This window comes from Malaclemys terrapin, chromosome 11 (genome assembly GCF_027887155.1).
Source record: "Malaclemys terrapin pileata isolate rMalTer1 chromosome 11, rMalTer1.hap1, whole genome shotgun sequence".
NCBI lineage: Eukaryota > Metazoa > Chordata > Testudines > Emydidae > Malaclemys > Malaclemys terrapin.
Genome location: NC_071515.1, coordinates 79,833,731 through 79,851,867, shown reverse-complemented (window position 1 = coordinate 79,851,867; position 18,137 = coordinate 79,833,731). Strand labels below are relative to the sequence as shown.

Here is an 18,137-nt window from a genome sequence, read left to right as displayed (position 1 = left end):
TCTCAGGTGCCCCCTGCCCCCCCCCCCGCCAGGCACCCCCCGTCTCAGGGAGCCAGGCGTCTCAGGTGCCCCCCCGTCTCAGGGAGCCAGGCGTCTCAGGTGCCCCCCGTCTCAGGAAGCCAGGCATCTCAGGTGCCCCCCCGTCTCAGGGAGCCGGGGGGAGCTCCGGGAGAGCAGGGCCCAGCGCAGGGCTGCGTGGTTCCCGGTGGCCCTAGATGCAGGCGCAGTCCTGGGTGAGGATGTTGGGCACAGTCTCGTACTTGAAGGAGTAGCCGCCGTCGGAGGTGGTGCGAACGCGCAGGGAGCGCATGGTGCTGGGCAGGGCCGCACAGCACAGCCGGAAGCCCAGCGTGTGGCTCAGGGTGTGGGCATCGGAGCAGCTGCCGTGGCAGTAGTGAAAGACGAAGCTGCTGGGGTGCACGATCCACTTGTCCCAGCCCAGCTCCTCGAAGGAGATGTTGAGGGCGGCCCGGTGGCAGTCAGCGTGGGCAGCGGCGTCCTCTGACGGGCGCTGCAGCAGGTTGAGGGCAGCCGGGGACCAGGGCACGGAGGAGCGGCGGGCTCTGTCCGGCCCTTTGGGCTTGGTGGTGGCCATGAGGAAGGGCATCTTGTCTGCATCGGCCGTGCAGGGGCAGCCCGGGCAGCGCACCAGCAGCACAAAGAGCTTCTGGGAGACGTAGCGGAGGAAGGGCGCGGCGAAGTGAAAGACCGTCCACTGCTCGGCTGCCTGCACCACAGTGGCTGCCACGGTGACCCGGCCCTGCCCCGACAGGATCAGCACGTCTGCCCCCCGTGCGGAGCGGTTGGCAGCAGCTGACGAGCCAGGGGGCACGAGGTCAGGGCCTGTGTGGAACCAGAGCTGGGTGGATGTCACCACGCGGCTCAGGGTGTGAGGTGAAGGCTGGAAGAGGTAGGTGAAAACGCTCTCGTCCTCTGGGAGCTCGTCCGGCTGGGGCGGCTCACATGGCACATCTGCAAACGGGCAGCAAAGATCAGCAGAGCAGCTGGGAGCCCCCAGGCCTGGGCCTGCCCAGCGCCCCCGTACAGGAGGTGCCTGCAGGGAATGGCGGGAACCAGGGGCCAGGGCTCTTGGCTGCACCAAATCAGACTTTAGAACAGCAGGTCTGGAATTTGGGTCTTCAGCATTAACCATTGGGTTCAGGAGGAACTCGGTGGGACCGCAGGGAGCTGGGGGTCAGGCTGCAGGGGCACCGGCAGAGATGTGTGAGAGGAGCCCAGCCGGGGCTGGGATAGCAGGGGGCTGTGAGTTGGGACTGAGGGGCACTGGCAGAATGGGGGGAACCTGGGCTGGGCTAGCAGGGGCCTGCGGGGCATCAGCAGAGAGGGGTGTGTGTGTTTGGGGGGAGCTTTGCTACCTGGCCCAGTAGGTCTCTGGCAGCTCAAGGCACCAGTCTCAGTTACACCCGGCGCCAAGCGTCTCACATTCCCCCAGAGCTGGACGCCCCGTCCCAGCCTGCGCCAGGAGAGGCGCCCGCAGGACAAGAAGGGCCTGACACCTCGTGTCAGACAGGAGCAACTGCACGGCTCGGTGTGACTTGGGATCTTGTGGAGCCAGGGGCAGGGGCCAGAGACCGTTGCGGTGCCCCCTCTGCAGCATGGCCTGGGCCAGGGCTCGCTTGGGGCCAGGGTCACACCCACTGAGCCCAGGGCTGAAGGGGGACAAGGCGCCAGCCGCTTACAGGCATGGCCTGGTTTCCAAAAGCAGCTCTGAGCTGTGGGGCCATGCAGTCCAGGACACTGGCCACGGGACAGAGGGGAGACTGCCCTAGAGACTCCAGCCCCACCACTGCATCGGCCTTGCCTTGCCTTCCCCCACCCCTTTGCCCCCCGCCTGTATCCATCCCTGCCGGAGCACGCGCCTCGAGAACCACCACCCGGACATGCAGTCCCAGAGCCACAGGGCTAACCACAGTGAACCCCACCCGGGTGCCCGTCTGGCTGAGTCACTTCCCCCTGGTCCCTGGGGCCAGTGCTGATCCAACCCCCGGATCTCCCCCAGCCCCTCCAATCCAGCCCCCGAATCTCCCCCAGCCCCTCCGATCCAGACCCCCGGCTTCCCCCACCCCACTCCTTCGATACAGCCCCTGGGTCTCCCCCCACCCCACTCCTCTGATCCAGCCCCTGGCTCTCCCCAGCCCCCTCCTTCAATCCAGCCCCTGGCTCTCCCCCACCCCCTCCGATCCAGCCCCCGGCTCTCCCCCACCCTCTCCTTCCATCCAGCCCTCAGCTGCCCCAGTCCTGATCCACTCACCCCTCCAGGTCCTTTTAGCTCCTCTGCTGCCCCCCACTTCCCAGACCCACCTCCAGCCCAGTCAGGCCCCCACAAGCCCTGCCCCAGCCAGCTCCCTGCCTCTGTTCCCCCCAGCTCCACTCCAGCCCCCTGATTCCCCCCATCTCTGATGCAGACCCTGCAAGCTCCGCTCCAGCCCCTTCCCCCACCCTCTCCATCTCTGGGGGCGCCTATCCTGCCACCCCATCCCTCAGTGCTGCGATTCCCCCCACGCCGCCTCCACATGGGCTTGTGGGCTGCTCACCCCCATCCCAGGCCCCTCGGCGGAGCCTTGTGGGAGCTGGTGTGACTGTCCCATGGGCATCGTGTACCTACACCACGGCTTGGGCCTCGGTAAGGAGCTCTGGCTTGCTGGGGGGCAGGGGGAGGGAGGGAGAACCCCCAGCTCTCCTGACCTCATGGGGAGCCTCATGGGGTCTTAACCCCTCCTCCCACAGGTAATGTCTGGAGCAGATCCCCAGTACCCCCCCCCCCAACACCTCCTGCGCTGTCAGGTGCCCTGGGTTCACCTTCAGTCACAAATTCATTTGGGGTCTCAACTGCGCCCCTGTCAGCCATGTCACAACACAGCACAATGGGGGATCCTGAGGAGCCCAGGGCTCGACTAGCAGGGGCCGTGGGTCAGGACGGCTCTCCCCATAGCCCCTGTCCTGCCCAGCCTGAGAGCCACTGCCCCTGTCCCTGCCCAGCCAGAGCCCCCCGCTCTCCCCACTGCCCCATCCCTGCCCAGCCAGAGCCCCCCGCTCTCCCCACTGCCCCATCCCTGCCCAGCCAGAGCCCCCCTGCCCCTGCCCAGCCAGAGCCCCCCTGCCCCTGCCCAGCCTGAACCCCCCTGTCCCTGCCCAGCCTGAGCCCCCCGCTCTCCCCATAGCCCCCGTCATGCCCAGCCTGAGCCCCCCGCTCTCCCCACTCCCTGTGCAGTCCAGCCTGACACCCCCCGCCCCCGCTCTCTCACCTGTGGTGGGGAAAAGTATCACCTGGGAGGTGTCCTCGAGCTCCTGGCCCCGGAGGGCTGGAGTCCCTGGGATGTGCCTCCTGTGCATCCCCCTGCGCTCCTGCTGGGCCCGGCTCCTGGGGCTGCTGGGGCTGAGATACTCCAGGACCTGGGCTCGGAGCTTGGCCAGGACGAGCTGCCTGTCGAGCTCAGTGCCCTGGCAGCCTGCAGCAGTGACAGGAGCCAGCAGGCCCAGCAACAGGTGCAGCAGCCACATGGCTCTGGCACATGCAGGGCTCTGAGCCGTGAGCGTCTCTCTGCACGGCCAGCGCTGCTCGCTGTGCCCTCCCTGCTGGGCTCCGCCTGGGCACGGTGGCATTGAGACGTATCTGACACTGACGCAAATGTCTGCTAGCCATGAATATTATCTCTGGGCTATGGGAACAGCGAGACGTCTGGAATGCAAGGACTGCAAGGACAACGGAGCGCAGGGGGACGCAGCCCCGGGCAGGGGGAGGTCACGGTGCACTGGGTGCGGGGGACAAGGATGGTGCAGCCTGGGGTATGGAACCCAGTCAGGGGGAGGCCAGGCTTCCCCAGGTGGGTGAGTGAAGGTACCGCCAGGGCCAGGGAGCTGCAGACAGCATAAAGCTGCCCACCGCGTCCTGTGCCAAGTGCTGCTGAGCGACAGCGCAGATGCTGTGCCTGTCTCTAGTGCTTCTGCTTGTAACAAGCCTGCTGTGTGTGCCCGCCTGTAACCAGTGCCTGGGTCTGCAGCCCACCTGACGCTACTGCTGTGTGTGCCCACCTGTAACCAGTGCCTAGGTCTGCAGCCCGCCTGACGCTACTGCTGTGTGTGCCCTCCTGTAACCAGTGCCTGGGTCTGCAGCCCGCCTGCCGCTACTGCTGTGTGTGCCCGCCTGTAACCAGTGCCTGGGTCTGCAGCCCGCCTGCCGCTACTGCTGTGTGTGCCCGCCTGTAACCAGTGCCTGGGTCTGCAGCCCGCCTGCCGCTACTGCTGTGTGTGCCCGCCTGTAACCAGTGCCTGGGTCTGCAGCCCGCCTGCCGCTACTGCTGTGTGTGCCCGCCTGTAACCAGTGCCTGGGTCTGCAGCCCGCCTGCCGCTACTGCTGTGTGTGCCCGCCTGTAACCAGTGCCTGGGTCTGCAGCCCGCCTGACACTACTGCTGTGTGTGCCCGCCTGTAACCAGTGCCTGGGTCTGCAGCCCGCGTGCCACTACTGCTGTGTGTGCCCGCCTGTAACCAGTGCCTGGGTCTGCAGCCCGCCTGACGCTACTGCTGTGTGTGCCCACCTGTAACCAGTGCCTGGGTCTGCAGCCCGCCTGACGCTACTGCTGTGTGTGCCCACCTGTAACCAGTGCCTGGGTCTGCAGCCCGCCTGACGCTACTGCTGTGTGTGCCCGCCTGTAACCAGTGCCTGGGTCTGCAGCCCGCCTGACACTACTGCTGTGTGTGCCCGCCTGTAACCAGTGCCTGGGTCTGCAGCCCGCCTGACACTACTGCTCTTAGCCACCCCTGCTTACACAGTGGGGTTAGCTGTACCAATGACCCTTCTGCTGCGGGGGCCAACGGCTGGGCCAAGTGACGCCTGGCTGGTGTGCTGTTGTGTCTTTGCAGCGAGGCGAACTGGCCTAGTTCTGCTCAGCAGCCGTCAGTGCTGGGGTTCCTGGCCAAAGAGGGTTTGCTTCTTGGGTTTCCACTGGAGTTTGGTGAGGGGCGGGCAAGCAGGGCGGTTGCCCTGGGCACCGGCTGAAAAGGCCATCACATTGCTCGACTGAGCCCGTTTGCCTTTCTAAAATATGATTTAATTTTTGTTCCTTGGCTGGTTTGTTACAGCGTTTTTTAATGGCTCATCCAGTCTGCGGGGGCTGGGGGGTCACTGAAAATGTTTTCTAGCTAGATCAGAGCTAGCTCAGGTGGTGCCATCAGACCTCCCGACTGCAGTGTAGACATACCCTGTATGGGGTTGCCAACTTTCTACTCACACAAAACCAAACAGCCTTGTCCCTAGAGGGAGGGATCACTCAGTGGTTTGAGCATTGGCTTGCTAAACCCAGGGTTGTGAGTTCAATCCTTGAGGGGGCCACTTAGGGATCTGGGGCAAAATCAGTACTTGGTCCTGCTAGTGAAGGCAGGGGGCTGGACTTGATGACCTTTTGGGGTCCCTTCCAGTTCTAGGAGATAGGTATATCTCCATATATATATGTTTTTTTATTTATTTTCTTCAAGGCCCCGTCCCTGCTCACTCCATCCCCCCTCCTTCTGTACTTGCTCTCCCCACCCTCACTCAATCGCTCATTTTCATCGGGCTGGGGCAGGGGGTTGGGAGCTCCGGCTTGGGGTGCGGGCTCTGGGCTGGGGCCAGGGATGAGGGGTGTGACGAAGTGGGACTGTTCTTAATGTTTTCTCTGAATACTGGGTGGGTGCCTCAGTTTTTGGCCGACACTCTGTCGCATGGCAACTAATGGCCAGGCCCTTCCCCCCTGCAAGGGGATGCTAAAGGTGTGGGAGAACAAAGAGGTCAGGTAACCTCCTGGCCCAGGAAAGGAACTCAGCAGAGGAGGACGGGCTGGCGGGGGTTTCAGTTTGGAGCTGGCTGGGGATTAGGAGTGAGGGCAGACGGGGGTGTCTGGCTCGCGGGAGCCCAGGATGGACCCGGCTGAGGGATCTGGTTCTTTGTATCTACAAGCTCTGTTTTAGACCGAGTTCCTGTCATCTAATAAACCTCTGTTTTACTGGCTGGCTGAGAATCACGTCTGACTGCGAAGTGGGGGTGCGTGCAGGACCCTCTGACTTCCCCAGGACCCCGCCTGGGCGGACTCGCTGTGGGAAGCGCACGGAGGGGCATATGCTGAATGCTCCCAGGAGAGACCCAGGAGGTGAAGACATGTGAGCTCCTTGCCCTGAAGACAGTCTGCTCCGAGGGAGCGGAGGCTCCCCAAAGTCCTGACTGGCTTTGTGGGGAGCAGTTCCAGAGCATTGCCCGGGGACTCCGTGACAAGGGGTTTGGGGTGCAGGAGGGGGCTCTGTGCTAGAGGGTGGAGCTGAGGGGTTTGGAGTATGGGAGGGGGCTCTGGGCTGAGGCAGGGGGTTGGGGTATGGGAGGCGGTATGGGCTCTGGGCTGGGGGTGTGGGTTCTGGGGTGGGGCTAGAAATGAGGGGTTCAGGGTGCGGGCAGGGGCTCCAGGCTGGGGCAGGGGATTGGGGTGCAGGGATGGTGTGGGCTCTGGCGGGGGGGGGTGCTGGTGTGGGACCAGGGCTGAGGGATTTGGGGTGCAGGAGGGGGCTCCATGCTGGGATTGAGGGGTTCAGAGGGCAGGAGGGGGATCTGGGCTGGGGCAGGAGGTTGGGGCATGGGAGGGGTCAGGGGTGCTCTGGGTGGCACTTACCTGAGGCAGCTCCCAGAAGCAGCGGGATGTCCCCCCTCCGGGTCCTATGCGGAGGCACGGCCAGGCGGCCCTGTGCGCTGCCCCATCCGCAGGTGCTGCCCCTGCAGCTCCCATTGGCTGTGGAGCAGGGCCGGCTCCAGGCACCAGCGCAGCAAGCAGGTGCTTGGGGCGGCCAACCTAAAGGAGCGGCATGTCCAGCTCTTCGACAGCAATTCAGCGACGGGCCCCTTAGTCCTGGGGAAGGACCTGCTGCCGAATTGCCGCTGAAGAATGAAGCGGCGGCGGTAGAACTGCCGCCGATCGCAGGGTTTTTATTTTTTATTTATTTGTTTTTTGCCGCTTGTGTGACGTTATTGATATAATCTGGGACCATATAGATCATTGTTGCAACCAAGGTCCTGTAGTGGCACCAAATCTGGTATAAAGGGGGTCAAATGGGGTGTCTAAGACAAGGTTATGGTTTACTGGTTATGATTATGCTGTCTATATGTGTGTATCAATTTTGTAGTTGAAGTTATGAATATTGGCTCTATTCTGTCTGTATTTCAAACTTATGCTGTGCTTCTGGGTGACATCCCAGACAAACTGGTGTTAGCTCTGCCTAGCCTGCTTGATGGCCCATTAAGGACCATCAGCTATACAATGGACCCATGGAGAGAAGACAAATATGCCTTGAGACTCAGCAAAGTATGCAGGGACTGGCCCATGTGACTCCAGACTCCATTTTGCTGTAATTTTCCACAGTGAGAACAAAGAGGTGTTCTTACACCTGGAAAAGACTATATAAGGCTGATGCCTCATCTCCATCTTGTCTTCAATCCTGCTTCATACCTCTGGAGGAACTTTGCTACAAGCTGAAGCTTTGAACAAAGGACTGAGGACCCATCCCAGTGGGGGATGTATTCCAGAGACTTGATTTGAACCTGCAGTTTATTCTATCACTGCTGCAAGCCTGAACCAAGAACTTTGCCATTACTGTATGGAATTGATTCCATTTAACCAATTCTAACTCTCATTTCTATCTTTTTCCTTTTATGAATAAACCTTTAGATTTTAGATTCTAAAGGATTGGCAACAGCGTGATTTGTGGGTAAGATCTGATTTGTATATTGACCTGGGTCTGGGGCTTGGTCCTTTGGGATCAGGAGAACCTTTTTCTTTTACTGGGGTATTGGTTTTCATAACCATTTGTCCCCATAACGAGTGGCACTGGTGGTAATACTGGGAAACTGGAGTGTCTAAGGAGATTGCTTGTGAGACTTGCGGTTAGCCAGTGGGGTGAGACCGAAGTCCTCCTAGTCTGGCTGGTTTGGTTTGCCTTAGAGGTGGAGAAACCCCAGCCTTGGGCTGTAACTGCCCTGTTTTAGCAATTTGTCCTGAGTTGGCGCTCTCAGTTGGGTTCTGCCAGAACCGCATTGTCACAGCTTGGGGCGGCAAAAATGCTGGAGCCTGCCCTGGTGCTGAGCCCCCTGGCTGCCCCTGTGCCTAGGAGCCAGAGGGGAGACATGCCACTGCTTCCAGGAGCCGCGTGAAGCCACGGCAGGCAGGGAGCCTGCCTTAGCCCCACTGCGCTGCCGACCAGACTTTTGCTGACTGAATCACCAGGGTCCCTTTTCAACTGGGCGTTCTGGTCAAACACCGGAGACCTGGCAACCCTAACCCTGTACCGTTTACAGGAAGCAATGCTAGAGCCTGCCCCGGCCCCACCCTTTCTTACCCACCCTTGTGTCGTGGCAGAAGCCTTTCCCGTCAGCCCTGGGGGCAGGGCCCTGCCTGGCTTCCTATGATAATTAATCGGTTCTCTGGCCAGTGGCTTGTTTTCTGGCTCCCAGGTGTAACCCTGGCTGGGGCGTGGCAGGAGCGGCCATCGCATCAGTGCAGCTGATAAATTATGGCCCAAGCCATGGCTGGAAGGAGAAGCCAGACACATTCAGTAGCAATCGGGCGCAGTTTGTTACCGCTGGCACAACTTACCAGGGGCGTGGGGGCGTCTCCATCACTGGCCAGGTTGGTACCAGGATTGCGGGTTTCCCGAGAGCTGAGCTGTAGGGCAAACGGGAATGAATTCAGGGACGGTCTGTGGCCTGTGCGATGCCAGGGGCCAGCCCAGCCGAGCGCATCGTCCCGTTTGGCCTGGGAGGCTGGGACTGTCCGAGACGCTTCAGGGAGCCAGGCCTGGCGCCGAGGAGCCGAAGGGTCCAGTGTGGAAACAGCTGCCGAGGCAGCGCCAGCCCCTGGCCCAGGAAGTTCCAGCAGGAGCCCGTGTGCGCGGCCGGGACATGGCACTGCGGGCGCCTGAGCGGGGTTGTAGCTGAGCCCCTTCGGCACCAGTTCGGCTGCTGCCTGGGTGAGAGCCAGGATCCGCCCAGGCCTGGCCAGGCCCAGCCTCCCTGACAGGCCCCAGCACCAGGAGGTGGGGCTGGGCCTGCTGAGCTGGGGCGGGGACCTGGGAAGGCCAGGCCGGGGCTGGGACCAGGGGCTGGGGAGGCTGGGCAGGGCCGGCCTGCACCCCCCTGAGCTGGGGAGGGGACCTGGGAAGGCCAGGCCGGGGCTGGGACCAGGGGCTGGGGAGGCTGGGCAGGGCTGGCCTGCACCCCCGAGCTGGGGAGGGGACCTGGGAAGGCCAGGCCGGGGCTGGGACCAGGGGCTGGGGAGGCTGGGCAGGGCTGGCCTGCACCCCCCTGAGCTGGGGAGGGGACCTGGGAAGGCCAGGCCGGGGCTGGGACCAGGGTCTGGGGAGGCTGGGCAGGGCCGGCCTGCACCCCCCTGAGCTGGGGAGGGGACCTGGGAAGGCCAGGCCGGGGCTGGGACGAGGGGCTGGGGAGGCTGGGCAGGGCCGGCCTGCACCCCCCTGAGCTGGGGAGGAGGCCACGAAGCTGGGCTGGGACTAGGAGTAGGGTGACCAGATAGCAACTGTGAAAAAACGGGATGGGGGTGGGGTGGTGGTGATAGACGCCTGTATAAGAGAAAGTCCCAAAAACAGGGACTGTCCCTACAAAAACGGGACATCTGGTCACTCTAACTAGGAGGAGCAAGGTGGGGCTGGGCTGGGCCGAGCTGGGCCATGAGGCCCAGGATGTGGGGGGTGGGCTAGGGTGCGATATCCTGAAGGGGGAGGAGACCCGGGAAGGCCAGGCCAGGGTGTGACAGGGTGGGGGGTGCAGGGGGTGGCTGGGCTGGGACACCCTGAGGTGGGAGGAAGCCCAGAAGCTGGACTGGGTCTGGGGGTGCGATGCTGTTCCTGCGGCTTCACTTGATATTGGAAAGGCCTCTGCTGCCTTCCTGCACATTCTGCCTTCAGCTGCTGCAGCCTGGTGTCTCCCGCACCCCACGTCCCTGCCCCCCACATCCCTGCACCCCATGTTCCTGCCCCCCACATCCCTGCCCCTGATCCCACCCCCGCTGCAGCCTGGTGTCTCCCAGGCCCCACGTCCCTGCTGCATTCCATTGTCCCCTGCCTCCCCATCCCCCGCCTTCATGCAGCATTCAGCCCCCAGCTGTGGGCTAGCGTCCGCTGTACCCCATTCCCGGCTTCCTGGCTGCTTGCTAGTGGGGAGCTGCTGGCCTCTGGTCACTGCGCACCCTGTCTCGTGTGTGCAGCTTGGGGTCCCTGGAGGCTGTGCTGACACCCAAGGGTCCTGCGCCGGGTCTGTGCTGTGCGGTGCTGAGCTGTGTGCCCGAGGACGGCGGCGGGGCAGGGCCTGGCTGGGGCCGAGGGCTGCACTCCTGTTGGGGCACTATAGATAGCTGGCCCTGCCCAGCCCCGCGTTATCAGCCCCGCGTGTCATCGCAGGGTATTTTTGGGACAGCAGCTGCAGGCATTTGTAACATTTGGTCCCTGCATGTTGACACCCTGGAGCTGTGCAGGCAGAGGCTGCGGGAGCAGGGGGACGGACGTGGGGACGGCGAAGGCAGCGGGCACAGGGTGACGGACGTGGGGACGGCGAAGGCAGCGGAGCAAGGTGCGTGTGCGGGGAGGAGGTGCCAGGGCACAGCTGGGCTGGCGTGCAGGTGTGGGGAGCGACAGGAACGAGGAGCAGAGTTGGACGGATGGATGGAGCGTGTGTGACGGACGGAAAAGAGGCTCTCTGAGCGGTGAAGACTTGCAGGCTCGTGGGTAGAGCCTACCTGAGGCAAAGCAGGTCCGGCCCCGCTGGCCTGGTTCTGACTCTGTCCCCAGCTCTGTGCCTGGCACCGTGAGTATCTCGGCTGCCTGCTCTGCCAGTTGCAAGGAGCCCGCGAGGAATTCACAGGCCTTGTGAGGGATGCCCTTCCCCAGGTTCCCGTGATGGATGTGGGGTGAGGCTCTAGGTCAGGGCACGGGGGCCCATGGGTCTTAGCCTCGCAGGAGGGGCCAGGCGCAGGGCCGCCTTATGGAGCCCGAGAACAGCAGAGGGGCCTATTGGAGCCGGGTCCTGGGTTCACCCAGGGTGATCCTGATGCCAGTCACAATTTACTGCCCAGCAGCAATGGGGGAACCTCTGCACCTCCTCCTCCCAGCAGGAGCCCTCCATGCCGTAGCCCAGGAGGGGCTGTGTCTGCCCTCCCCCACACCAGAGGCCTGCCTGCCCCAGTGCCAGTGGGGGGCTGCCAGCCCCTCTCCCCACCGGAGCCCTGCCTGCCCCAGTGCCAGCGGGGGACTGCCAGCCCCTCTCCCCACCGGAGCCCTGCCTGCCCCAGTGCCAGCGGGGGGCTGCCTGCCCCTCTCCCCACTGGAGCCCTGCCTGCCCCAGTGCCAGTGGGGGGCTGCCTGCCCCTCTCCCCACCGGATCCCTGCCTGCCCCAGTGCCAGAGGGGGACTGCCAGCCCCTCTCCCCACCGGAGCCCTGCCTGCCCCAGTGCCAGCGGGGGGCTGCCTGCCCCTCTCCCCACTGGAGGGGTTAATTCCGCTGCCCACGCACAGCGTGACACCCTCTCTTCCCCGCAGGCCACTCAGCTGCCAGAAGGACGGTGCCGCTCTGTCCCCAGGGGCCCGCGGGGGGATCGGGCACCTGGTCTGCCAGTCCAGGTTCAGGGAGTGTCTCTCCAGGTACCCACCCTGTGGGCTGGTAAGTGGAGCGGGCCCGTCTGGCAGGGAGGTCAGGCTGCCCTGGCCACCTCCCACCAGCCTGGATTCTGCTGCCCGGAGTGACAGCCCCTTATCAGCCCCTCAGCGTGAGCCAGGCCAGATGCTGCAGGAATGCGGCTCCACCCCACATGATCTTGCAGGAATGGAGGGGAAGGAGCCAGTGGTTCCCTGTCCTGTTGCATCGCTGCCCCCTGCCCCCTCACCTCCTCTGCCCCACACCCCCACAGGGAGCTGCCTCTGCCCCCTCACCTCCTCTGCCCCACACCTCCACAGGGAGCTGCCTCTGCCCCCTCACCTCCTCTGCTCCACACCTCCACAGGGAGCTGCCTCTGCCCCCTCACCTCCTCTGCCCCACACCCCCACAGGGAGCTGCCTCTGCCCCCTCACCTCCTCTGCCCCACACCTCCACAGGGAGCTGCCTCTGCCCCCTCACCTCCTCTGCTCCACACCCCCACAGGGAGCTGCCTCTGCCCCCTCACCTCCTCTGCCCCACACCCCCACAGGGAGCTGCCTCTGCCCTTTACCCCCTCTGCCCCACCCAAGAAGGGAGCGTCTCTGCTTTCCTCTGCCCCACAGGCCCGGGATGAGGGAGTCTCTTTCCCTCCTGCCCCTGCTCCTCTGCCCCCCAGGCCCAGGAAGGCATCTCTGTCCCTCTGTCTCCTGTGTGGGAGGGAAGGCTGGGTCCCCGGTGGTATTTGTTTCATTTCAGTGCTGGGCTGGTGCCGGGTACCCAGGGCAGACGAGTCGGGGCAGGATGACTCTGGGCTGCCATCGAAGGGGGCTGGTTAGTGCCATAGTGCTGGGATGTGGACACCTGTGCCACAGGACCCCCTCCCCCTGCTGCATCCCACCCCCAAATCAAGTCACACGCAGGAAGGAGGCCACCAAACGGGAGCCCGAGGAAAAACACTGGTCACTGCCAACCGGCGGGATTGGGACTGGTGCCCTCAAGGGGACAGGCCCAGAGTCCCATTCCCCACCCCTGAGCCAGCCTTGGGTCAGCAGATTTGCCTGTATGTCGGCTTTCAGCTGAGCTGGCTTTCAGCAGTGATGAAAAGTCATGGGGCAGCAGAGTCCTGTGCGGACCCAGGAGGGTAGAGGGGGGCCTCTGGGTGCCAGGTATGGGACCCGCAGGGCACAGGAGATCTAGGGGGCCGTTGGAAGACGGGGAGAGACCATATGTACCATTGCACAGGCTCCTGGGGCGTCCAGTCAGGCCTGTCCGAGCCACCGCAGGGCTGCTTGGCTCTGTGCCCGAGGCTGGCGCTGGCTAAGAGCCCCGGCAGTGTGGACCGGTTGTGTTCGCGCCATCAGAGGATCCAGGAAGTGAGCGGAGTCCCAGCGAGACCGAAATAACCATCTAACAATAGGCTTGGGCTGGCGGCCTGCAGGGAAACCTGATGCACTGGGGCTGGGGTGGAATCCAGGGGGCTGGGGACTCAACATGTCCAGGGCCCACCTGTCTGCGGGTGGCCGCTGTCTTCTGGCCAAGGGACTCGGCACAAGATTCTTCTGAGCTTCCAGCTCCCAGAGGCCTGGGCAGCTGCTTCGCCTGGCTAGGGGCCTGCGCCCCACGAGGCCCTGGGCTGAGGGGTCCAGGGGGCTCTGCTTTGAAAGAGGCAGGCCCCAGAGCCGCTTCTCCAGTGGGCTGACCTTGCCGTGGCCTTGCTGAGGGGAGGCTGGTTCCCGGAGGGAGTGCCATGAGGGGCTCTGTCCCTACAGTGCAATGCCTCTGCTTGCCCCATAGCCTTCTCCTGCAGCGGGGTTGGACTCCTAGGGCTGTCTGTCTGTCTGTCCCTCCAGTTGCTGTCCTGGCTGAGCCACTGATGCGGGGCCCTGCAGTGCCCCAGCTGAGTCCGGAGATGGATGTGTTTGGGGGGGCCCCCCGGTTCCTTGCCTACCCCCGCACTTTCACAGTGCAGAGTGGTGCTGATGCCGTCCTGAAGTGCCAGATCGCGGGTGACCCACGCCCCAGCATCATCTGGGAGAAGGACAAATCCCCGATCGTGCTGCTGGGCCGCTTCCAGGTGGAGGCCGAGGGGACCGTGTACAGCCTGTCGATTTCCCAGGTGACCCCAGCGGACAGCGGGCAGTATGTCTGCAAGGCCAAGAACGCCATCGGGGAGACGTACGCTGCTGCCACACTCAAGGTTGAGGCGGGGGAGCTGCAGCAGGAGGGACACCCTGAGGATATGCCCCCCGTTTTTCTGAGCAAGCCTCTGTCCTGGCAGGTCTGCAGGGGGGAGGATGTGATGTTCACCTGCAGGGTCCCGGGGCAGCCTAGCCCTGTGCTGCAGTGGGAGAAGGATGGGCGCCAGCTGTCAGATCTCTTTGAGAGCAGCCATTTCTCTGTGGGGAAGGAGCCGGAAGACTGGCATTTCCTGAAGATCTTCAGCGCCCGGCCCCCGGATGGTGGGGTCTATGTGTGCAGGGCGCGGAACCGCTCAGGGGAGGCCATGGCAGCAGCTGTGCTCCTGGTCAACCCCATGGCTCGTGGGCTACCAGACAGCCCCTTCCTGGGCTCCCCCAGGAACTGCTGGCCCCTGAGCCATTTCAGTAAGCAGCCGGATCAGCACGGTGACAGGAGACACTGCCACGGGCAGCGCTCCGCGCCCTGGCCGGCCCGGCCCAATGGCGAGGTGCCTCCCGGCGCACCCAAAGCCAAGGCGTTCGCTGTGAGCGAGGGGAAGCACGCCAAGTTCCGCTGCTACGTGACAGGCAAGCCGAAGCCCGAGATTGTGTGGAAGAAGGACGGGAAGGTCGTTGCGCCAGACAGGAGGCACCTAGTCTATGAGGACAGGGAAGGCTACTTCATCCTGAAAGTGCTGTACTGCAAGGCCCGGGACCAGGGGCTGTACATCTGCACCGCCTCCAACACGGCTGGCCAGACCCTCAGTGCCGTGCAGCTGCATGTGAGAGGTAGGGCCCTGGGGGGGTGCAGAGACACAGGGGCCTTGCCCACAGCAGGCAAGGGGGAGGGTCAGAGCAGGCTGCTGATGGTCGATGGCTTTAGCCCAGGTGTATGGAGGGGCAAACCTGACCCGCTCACACTGGTTCCCTGGTGGGCTGGGGTTACCTGGGGGGGCTGGATCAGGAGGAAGCGGAAACGGGATCCTGATTTGCCAGTGGGACAATTTGCAGAGAAGCCAGGGCTCTGGGGCTGTAGGGTGGGCCGTGGTGGTCTGGAGGAGGTGATGGTGGTAATGGTGGGATCAGGATTGTGGCCACGGCCCCAGCATGGGGACCGGTTCTGGGAGGCCCCGTCAGTGGGCCAGGCCCCCGAGGGGTCTCACACCTCCTCCAGTGGAAGCCACGTGGCTTCACCGTCTCCTGGGGCTGGCCCCATGTGCTCCAGGCAGCAAGTCCCATGGAGACAGACCCAGAGGGAGACTTGTACCATCTTGGGGGGCAGCACCAAGCATCTGCAGGGACACGCAGGCAGCGCAGGCCGACAGCTGGGTTATTAGTCACCTGGACCCAGCACAGGGAGCCCTTGGGGAGCCCAAAGCCCAAAGCCCCAAGCCCCGTCCCTCTGATCTTGTCCCAGGCCAGGTGCACTGATTGCTGCCTGCAGCCCACACTTAACTCTCCCCTCCCCCTTCCCTTTGATCCCGAGCTGGGGGATGCTGGGTGAGGCGGGGAGTCCAGATCTCTCTGGGTCGCTGGTTGCTGGGATCCATGTCTGGACAGTCGGATTTGCCATTGTCTTCTCAGAGCTCCACTGATATGGGACCTAAGGGCCCAGACAGCTGGGAGCCCGTCACACCTGTGTTAGCTGGCCCAGAGAGCGACAGGCCTTTCTATCCCCGAGGTCACTGCAGCACATAGGGGAAACTGAGGCACGCATAGGCTTCATGAAAATATTACAGCCAATTCCTGCTTCATTGCAGTGGCATTTCTGGTTAGGACATTGCAAGGCAGAAGGGTGGGCTTGGGGACGCAGAAGGCTGTTTGGTGGGTTGGGGGGGTTCTCCGGTTCCAGTGTCAAAGGGCACGGGAAGGGGAGGCTCTCGCACCAGTCACCAGCCCTAGGACATAGGCGGGGATGCCATGATGACCTAGGACTGCTCTGGCCAGCCAGAATCAGGACCTGTCTCTCTGGCTGTCCTGCCTTCACCCCGGCTTGGTGCTGCTGCTGTCTGGGCTCGGAGGCTCAAGTGAGAAGAGCGACAGGGGAGCAGGACAGAAGGGTCCTGGTGTCACGGACTCACAGGACTCGTGTTCTCTCTTGGCTCCATACGGTCCAGAGCGACTCTCAGCCAGCATAAAACAGGTTTATTGAGTGTCTGAACCCAGCACAGGAAACTCTCCAGGCCCTTGGGCCTAGCAACCCTCAGCCCAGTACATCTAGGTCTCTCCAGCCTCCGGGGGGGCTCTGGCTCCTCTCTCCCCAGTCCAGCTGCCCCCTCCTTCCAGCCGATCAGCCGAAATCATCTCCCACTACGGCTCCTCCCCTGTCCATTGTCTGCAGTCCCAGGTAAATAGGTCACCTGGGCCTCCTCTCTTCCCTCCTTTGTTCCCATCCCTGGCTGGAACCGGATGGTCGGGTCACTGGGATCCTCTCTCCCCAGCCCATTGTCCTCCCACTGGCCAGAACCGGCTGACTGCCAAGCTGGGCTGGGCCTCCTGGTCACCAGTCGCTTTGTCCCCCATCTCCAGGCAATTATCCAGGGTCCGGGCTGCTAGGTGAGGTCACACCTGGTCCACTGCAACAACCCCCCCTGCCACCCCCTCGTTACACATGCAGGACACAGGGAATCTAAGACACAAACAGGGTTCATGCAAAACACTAAGAACATCCCCCCCCCTTCATCACACCTGGCCATGTATCCCTTCTGGCACTGAGCCAGGTTGGGTGGGAGGGGGGTGATGTGTTTGGGGGCGGGGCTGCGAACTGTTAGTGACAATCTCCCATGGAAGTGCTGAGTGGGTTTGGCCCTGGGGGGCTGGGAGCCAAGCGTCTGTGCTGGAAGCAGATTTCAGAGTAGCAGCCGTGTTAGTCTGTATCCGCAAAAAGAACAGGAGTACTTGTGGCACCTTTGAGACTAACAATTTGTTAGTCTCTAAGGTGCCACAAGTACTCCTGTTCTTTGTGCTGGAAGGGTTTCCCTCCCTCCCTTCCCAGCATGTGCTGAGCCCCCAGGCATGCAGCCAGGAACAGGGGGCGGTCACTCCTCTGCGGGCCCCAAGGGAGGGCGCTTGAGGCTGTGAGGGGGAGACTGTGGGAGGCGGATGCAGCACCCAGGGGGAACCCACTGAGCTCCCCTGAATGTCGGCCCTCGGTGAAGCCTGGGAGCAGTTGTGCTTGTGAAGGCCAAGGAGTCAAAGCTGGCGGGGGGCTTAGTGCCTCTGGGGCGTGAGAGTGTGTGATCGGCGAGGGCTGGCTGCGGGCCTGTGGTCTCGTGCCCCCGGCCTTGCTGGGCCCCATGGACCTGGTCCAGGATTGGGTTCGGGCAGGACAGGGGAGGGGGAGGCGAGGTCGGCATTAAACACCATGTTTCCGTGCCATGCGGCCCTGGATGGCACAGGGCTGGCCTTCGGGAGACATTGGCTCCTCCCGCGGAATCCCCCCGTCGCCGCTTCCCCTTCATTATGGCTCCCAAATCCCATGAGTCGTTAATTGAACTGCAGTGACCTTGACTGCCCAGCTAACAGTCAGACCTTCCAGTCCGCCCACCGGGGGGGGCCCCAGCCAGCCCTGGCTTCCTCCTGGGCGCAGGCTGCATCTGCTCCCACCCCACGTCTTTCAGCTCTTAAGGGTGCGGCAGCGACACACGCTCTGCCACACCTCCCTCACCCCACCCATTTGTCTAGGGGCTGGCGACACGTAAAACGTGACGGGAGAGGTTCTCCTGTTGACAGCGACCTAGCGCTGTCTACACCAGGGTTGAGGTCGGTAGAACTGTGTTGATCAGTGGTGTGGATTTTTCAGTCCCCTGAGCCATGATTTCTACCGACCTCATTCCCAGTGTAGTCCCGTCCGTATGCTCCCGTTACATGTGTGTTGCTGGAGCAGCTGGGTTCCCAGTGGGGCTCAGGGCCCCGTTGTGCTGGGTGACAAGGAAGTCACCATGAAGGCACTGGCAGGATGACCTGGTTTGGGCCTCTCTTGAACTACGCCTGGATGGTTTGTATTTCTTAGCATTATCGGGTTCGAAGGGATCGCAAGGGTAGTACGCTGCCCCCCGCTGCGATGCAGGATTGGCTGGGTCTAACCCAGCCCAGGCAGACGGCTACCCAGCCTCCATGGAAGGAGCTTCCCCGTGCCTCTGGCACAGTGTCTGTCGCTCTGCACTGGGGCTTGGAAAGTGTAATGCTAATCAAGCCCCACAGACACCCTGGCCTGGCTGGTGGTGCGCAGGGGCCTGCCCGGGGAGCCCAGCCCTTTGGAGGCTGAGAGGGGCCCAGGGAGTTT

General features: G+C 63.1%; 2 protein-coding genes across 8 annotated transcripts in view; one reads left to right on the top strand and one right to left on the bottom strand.

Moving 5' to 3' along the window:
• Window positions 1-120: 120 nt before the first annotated feature.
• INHA (inhibin subunit alpha) lies at window positions 121-10,364 on the bottom strand. 3 transcript variants are annotated; one of them, XR_008446678.1, is made up of 3 exons: window positions 10,175-10,364; window positions 8,629-8,697; window positions 885-972 (listed from the first exon to the last, which is right to left on the bottom strand). XR_008446678.1 is itself a non-coding variant. In XM_054044385.1 (2 exons), the coding sequence occupies exons 1-2, from the start codon at window positions 3,520-3,522 to the stop codon at window positions 212-214; spliced, it is 1,017 nt and encodes a 338-aa protein (XP_053900360.1). In that variant the 5' UTR covers window positions 3,523-3,557; the 3' UTR covers window positions 121-211. The 3 variants fall into 3 exon arrangements, 1 of the variants encoding a protein (XP_053900360.1); XR_008446679.1 differs by lacking the exon at window positions 885-972 and adding an exon at window positions 6,749-6,831; XM_054044385.1 differs by lacking the exons at window positions 8,629-8,697; window positions 10,175-10,364 and adding an exon at window positions 3,267-3,557 and having other exon boundaries at window positions 121-972.
• A 143-nt stretch (window positions 10,365-10,507) lies between these two features.
• OBSL1 (obscurin like cytoskeletal adaptor 1) overlaps window positions 10,508-18,137 on the top strand; it is a 64,293-nt gene continuing 56,663 nt past the window's right edge. For 2 of the 5 annotated variants that reach the window (XM_054044739.1, XM_054044734.1), the window contains exons 1-3: window positions 10,508-10,850; window positions 11,582-11,702; window positions 13,526-14,641. In XM_054044739.1, the coding sequence (XP_053900714.1) occupies window positions 13,549-14,641 (1,093 nt within the window). In that variant the 5' untranslated portion in view covers window positions 10,508-10,850; window positions 11,582-11,702; window positions 13,526-13,548. The remainder of the gene's footprint in view (window positions 10,851-11,581; window positions 11,703-13,525; window positions 14,642-18,137) is intronic. The other 3 variants (XM_054044735.1, XM_054044738.1, XM_054044736.1) reach the window with 3 other exon arrangements.

Bases quoted from the DNA above. Each gene is read 5' to 3' on its own strand.
- INHA (XM_054044385.1), bottom strand. From the start codon at position 3,522: ATGTGGCTGCTGCACCTGTTGCTGGGCCTGCTGGCTCCTGTCACTGCT. The intron at 973-3,266 runs GTGAGAGAGCGG...GCCCGTTTGCAG, and splicing joins GATACTTTTCCCCACCACAG to ATGTGCCATGTGAGCCGCCC.